Here is a 5,264-nt window from a genome sequence, read left to right on the forward strand (position 1 = left end):
ATGATTAAAGATTATGATTAATGATTAAATTGCATTTATCTGTGATTATTGATTATGATTAATGATTAAAAATGGCTCATTGATTAAAAATCATGATTAATCATGATTTATCAATCACGAAAAACTGGAAATGATTAAAATATATTTATTGTTAAACATGTTTTTGAAATTTCAAAAGTAAAAGGTAACTCTGCCCGGGAGATTTTTGTAAAAAGAATCATAAATTATATTATTTAGAACAGCATTTGAACCAATTTAAATTGGATCATATATTTTGTATGATGAATCATTTTTGGTGATTAATGATTAATGATTGATTAATAATTTTTCTTATGATTATGATTACTGATTAATGATTAGATTGCAAAAACAGTGTGATTAAGATTAATGATTAATGATTAAATGAGATTTTTTTTGTGATTATGATTAATGATTTTGATTAATCTTAATCATTAATCATTAATCATGATTAAATTTATGATTAATCATTAACGCTCTGGTTCAAAATCTTATACCTGTAACTGCATGTATTGTAGTAGGATTTCAAAGAGTTACTGCGGTGTTTAGAATATCTCTTGAGAGCTGATCTTTTACGTGATTTTAACTTTTTCAGAACGTGATTAGACCAAGGAGGATTTATAGGCGCTTTGTTGACAACTTTAGGAGTACATTGATCGATAGCATATTTGACGATAAAGGTGAAGGCGTCAACGGATGTGTCAGTATTTAAATCATGTAACAAGGTAGTCCAATCAATCGAACTAAGGAAACGGTTCATTTTCTCAAAATCCGTTTTCCAAAATTGGTAACGAGTGTTCTCTCTAATAGGGACAAATTCTAATAGAATATGTTTCTTAATGAATATGTGTAAATTCTAATAGAATATGTTTCTTAATGAATATGTGTAGTGGAGGATGGTGCCGGACATGCTTCACTATAGGAGCAGGAGCCTCAGCTACAGAGACATCTGGCAAGAGTTCTTGACTGATGTAGCAAAGGTCAAGTAGTCGATGATTGGAGTTTTAAACAGCGTTAAGTTGTACGAGACCTGCAGTGCTATAATCATCCAGTAGTTGTTTTTGAACCAAATTCAAGGAAGAACAACTGATGTTCGGGTATAGATAACCTGTACTACTACGAATCCATTGGACTGATCGAAAGTTGAAGTCTCCTAAAATCACTATCTTGTCTGTTAAGGACATGCGAGAGGTGATCCAAGATAACGTGTCTGAGCATAAAATGGTTGGCATAATAAGGCATGGCCTTCAGTTTTCAGTTCAACCCATAACTGTTCGATCGGTGCAGTATTAGTTGGATGAAGTAAAATGCATCTTATATTAGAACGGGCTGCCAGAAGAACTCCTCCGCCTGAGGTTTTAGTACTTGTGCGCTCGGAACGATCCACTCGAAAAACGGAATATGCGGTGCCAAAAATTTGCTCGGAAAGAGTGTTGTGAACCATCTTGAAATGCCGTAGAGATCTCTTGGTATGCCCTTTAAACCTTTTGGCCCCCCTTGAAACGTCTCTGGGATCTCCCGGTGTCCCTGAGGCTCCCTTGAACGCCCGTGAAACCTCATGGTATTCCCTAAACCTCCAGGGACCCCCCGAAACGCTCATGAGATGACCCTGAGAACCCCTTGAACGCCCCTGAGACCGCATGGTACTCCCAGGAGCCACCCAGGACCCTTTTGAATCGCCAATGAGATCTACTGGTACATCCCAGAGCCCTCCCTGAAGCGGTTTTAGAGGTGACTTCAGAACCTGGAGCCTCTTCAGTCTCTTTGAAGTGTTCTTGAGGCCCCTGCAAGCCCTTGCCACAATATAACGTCTCCGACATCCCCAAAATTGTCATGGAAACCCATAAAACCCTGAAGGAGTTTTTGTAATCAAACAAGGCAATCGGAAATTTACAGGTTAACATAGATCGATCTTGGATCATGTAAATAATTTGTTGTAAAGACGGGAAAGGTAAGTTTATAAGTTTTTGTCCAATAAAATCGTATACATCATGTACGAACTGGGGCTTCCTTTGAAAGCCAGACAAGCATAATGGGTGGATGAATCACCATGAGACTATGCAAATTGAACAATATGAAAACTTTGATCCGGTAGATAATAGCATTATTTTTTTCGGATAATTATGTGCTAGTGAAGTATTATAATAGGTCTTTTTTTTTGCTGCTCGCACTTTCACCAGCTAGTGTTCTAGGGAAGTTGTCCGCGCTCGTGCAGAAGCTGCCGTAAATTTGATTTTAGATATGAAGCTTCCCGTTTGGCGAGAAATTGGTTGAACCGCAGGACTCTCGAATAAGATGGAGAAAAACGCATTGTGGTTATTAGTTTATTGCGTTGGACATGCTTGTCATCATTAGCATAAGTTGCTTTCTGAGTGGCCTTAAAGGAAAATCTCTTAAGCGATAAGGTACGAAGATAATAAATTATGCTCTTTATTGGTTTAAGGCAAAACTGGAAGCATTTCTTCATTTTTTTGGTTTTTGATTTTTTATTAAATAACGAAGCAATATTTTCAAAATCGGTTTTCGTACACATGTAGAGTATGGATCAGGGTATCTTCTGGTTTTTTTTTTGTGGTGGAGAATGTTTTCCATTTTTGCAGAAACCATTTTTTTTTGTGAAATTTTGTTCAAAAATGGTTTCTGTAAAAACGAAAAACATTTTCCACCACAAAAAAATTCAGAAGATACCCTGATCCATACTCTACATGTGTACGAAAACCGATTTTGAAAATATTGCTTCGTTATTTAATAAAAAAAAAAAACAAAAACCAAAAAGTGAGGAAATTCTTCCAGTTTCGTCAAGGTCACTTGCTCACTACGAACATTCAATTACATCACTTCTTCTTATACCGTATATCACATCATCTGTTCAATACACCCACAGCTGTAAGGCATGCGTAATTGTGGTAATCACGGATGCTTTACACTGCAGCTGCATGCCACACTCCGCATCTCATTCAACAACAGCAGCATGTTGCGTAACGCGAAGGACGCAAACTCGCACAATCAGGCCCTCATATTAGCCTACTTTCTAGATTGCTCCGGATCATTGCGTTTTGAAATAGCATCGCATTCGTGCCCATTTTATTTGCGCCGTTATCAGCAAAAAAAAGTGCTAAATTTGATCGTGCCAAAGCGGATGATCCCCCCATGGGCATCTTCCGAAAATAATAGTCATCAGGTTTTTGCCTGCGAATAGAGTACGCAGCTGCGCTGGTTGTTTATATTTTTGGTCATTGATAAGGATGCCGCGATAGTCAATGGGCCGCGCAAATCGAACTTACCTATCACGCGACGAGCAAGCAGTCGATCAGTGACGCTTCGATCGTCGATCATTGCGTAGAAAAGAAGAACCATGCTCATCACAGTGGGATTGGCATTGACGGCTTTCGCCGTTCTGTATCTGTACCTAACGTGGCACTTTGACTTCTGGAGAAAGCAAAATGTTCCGGGACCGGATCCGCTGCCACTGGTTGGGAACTTCCCGGCGTTCTTCCGGAGGAACCGACCGGTGATGGAAGAGAAGTATCAGATTTACAAGTGAGGAAGATTTGGGGGCTTTATGGAGGTGTGTTGAGTGTTACATTCTGATTTTCGTGCAGGGACTACAGCCCCAAGTACAACTTTGTGGGAATCTTCACCAACCGATTGCCGCAGATCTTCGTTACATCGCCGGCCTTGGCGAGAGATATCTTGGTGAAGTATTTCAAGAACTTCCATGACAATGAAATTGGGCTGATTACCAATAAAGAACTGGATCCACTGTTCGGGAGGAACCCGTTCGTAATGCGAGGAGCTGCGTGGAAAGCGAAACGAGCGGAGATCACTCCTGCGTTTACCGCCTCTAGGGTAAGTAGAAGGCCATAAGTGCAGTCATTCTTCATTACTCCGAAATGTATTGCAGATCAAAGCTCTGTACGCGTCCGTGGAAAGTGTGTGCGCTCAGATGACCAAATACGTTAAGGAGCATGCCGGGTCACCGATGGATATGAAAGAACTCGGAGACAAGTTCACCACCGATGTCGTATCCAGCTGTATCTTTGGAGCAGATGCTCAGTCCTTCATTCACCATGACGCCGAAATCCGGGACATGGGAAGCAAATTGATGGACTCATCGCTATCGTTTGCACTGAAGATGGCCATCATGACTGTCCTTCCAAATGTGGCCAAGCTCGCTAAAATGAGTTTGGTTTCCAAGCCCAGGGAGAAATTCTTCATCAATCTGATGGCTGAAGCAATTCGTCACCGAGAAGAAAGCTCTGAAAAGCGTCTGGACTTTCTGGATTACTTGACTACTCTAAAACACGAGAAGAACATTACCGAGCTGGACATGGCTGCTCATGGTGTTACCTTCTTCCTAGATGGAAACGAGACCTCTAGTGCCACCCTTTCCCTCAACATATACGAACTGGCTAAACAGCCCGCCATCCAACAACGCCTCAGAGAAGAACTCCTCAACGCAACCAACGAAGATGGCACCATTTCCTACGAAACCCTCTCGGAGCTACCGTTCCTCGAACAAGTCTTCAGCGAAGGACTCCGCCTCTGGCCGCCGGTAACCTTCATGTCCAAGGTATGCACCGATCCCATCGAGCTGGACCTAACGTCAACCCGCAAGGTGCCCATCGAGCGTGGAACGTGTGCCATCATAAGCAACTGGTCCCTACATCGAGATCCGCAGTTCTACGAGGATCCGCTCACGTTCAACCCGGATCGTTTCGCTCCGGAAAAGGGAGGTATTTTCCCATACAAGGAAAAGGGTTGCTACATGCCGTTTGGTGATGGACCTCGACAGTGTCTGGGGATGCGCTTTGGACGAATGCAGGTCAAACGGGGTATCTACGAACTGTTGCGTAACTTTGAAGTGTCGGTTGCTCCTTGTACCAGTGATCCGCTGAAAATCGTTTCTTCGCCGGCCATTTCGCTGGGTTTGAGAGGGATTTGGTTGAATTTTAAACCGATTGCTGCATAGCTAGAGAATAAAGTACAGTTTAAGCTTCTTGAAATGTTATTTTGTTTAGTGTGAACGTCCAAGAATTTTACTTAATTTGACCTACAGAAAACCAGCAGTCGCATATGAATGCACGCAATACATAGTATAATAACTATTTTAAGTAACTATTGTATAAATGGGAGATGGAAATGTTTTATTGTGTGTATATTAAGGTCAACGTTGTATGTTGGTCACGCCCAACGCTCGCCAGATCACGCTCCACCTGCGCCCATCGTGCTCTCTGCGCCTCTCG

At 41.6% G+C, this 5,264-nt stretch overlaps 1 protein-coding gene across 2 annotated transcripts; it reads left to right on the forward strand.

The window, feature by feature from the left end:
• Positions 1 to 2,303: 2,303 nt before the first annotated feature.
• LOC109414571 (probable cytochrome P450 28d1) lies at positions 2,304 to 5,014 on the forward strand. Of its 2 annotated transcripts, none has more exons than XM_062856842.1 (4): positions 2,304 to 2,423; positions 2,903 to 3,558; positions 3,621 to 3,867; positions 3,923 to 5,014. In XM_062856842.1, exons 2-4 carry the CDS (start codon positions 3,374 to 3,376, stop codon positions 4,988 to 4,990), a joined length of 1,500 nt encoding a protein of 499 aa, XP_062712826.1. In that variant the 5' UTR covers positions 2,304 to 2,423; positions 2,903 to 3,373; the 3' UTR covers positions 4,991 to 5,014. The 2 variants fall into 2 exon arrangements, with proteins under 2 accessions (XP_062712826.1, XP_019543954.3); XM_019688409.3 differs by having other exon boundaries at positions 2,310 to 2,423; positions 3,054 to 3,558.
• Positions 5,015 to 5,264: the final 250 nt, after the last annotated feature.

Source organism: Aedes albopictus, chromosome 3, assembly GCF_035046485.1.
Source record: "Aedes albopictus strain Foshan chromosome 3, AalbF5, whole genome shotgun sequence".
In the NCBI taxonomy this organism is placed as follows: Eukaryota; Metazoa; Arthropoda; class Insecta; order Diptera; family Culicidae; genus Aedes; species Aedes albopictus.

Bases quoted from the DNA above. Each gene is read 5' to 3' on its own strand.
- LOC109414571 (XM_062856842.1), top strand. From the start codon at position 3,374: ATGCTCATCACAGTGGGATTGGCATTGACGGCTTTCGCCGTTCTGTAT. The intron at 3,559-3,620 runs GTGAGGAAGATT...ATTTTCGTGCAG, and splicing joins GAGAAGTATCAGATTTACAA to GGACTACAGCCCCAAGTACA. The intron at 3,868-3,922 runs GTAAGTAGAAGG...AATGTATTGCAG, and splicing joins CTGCGTTTACCGCCTCTAGG to ATCAAAGCTCTGTACGCGTC.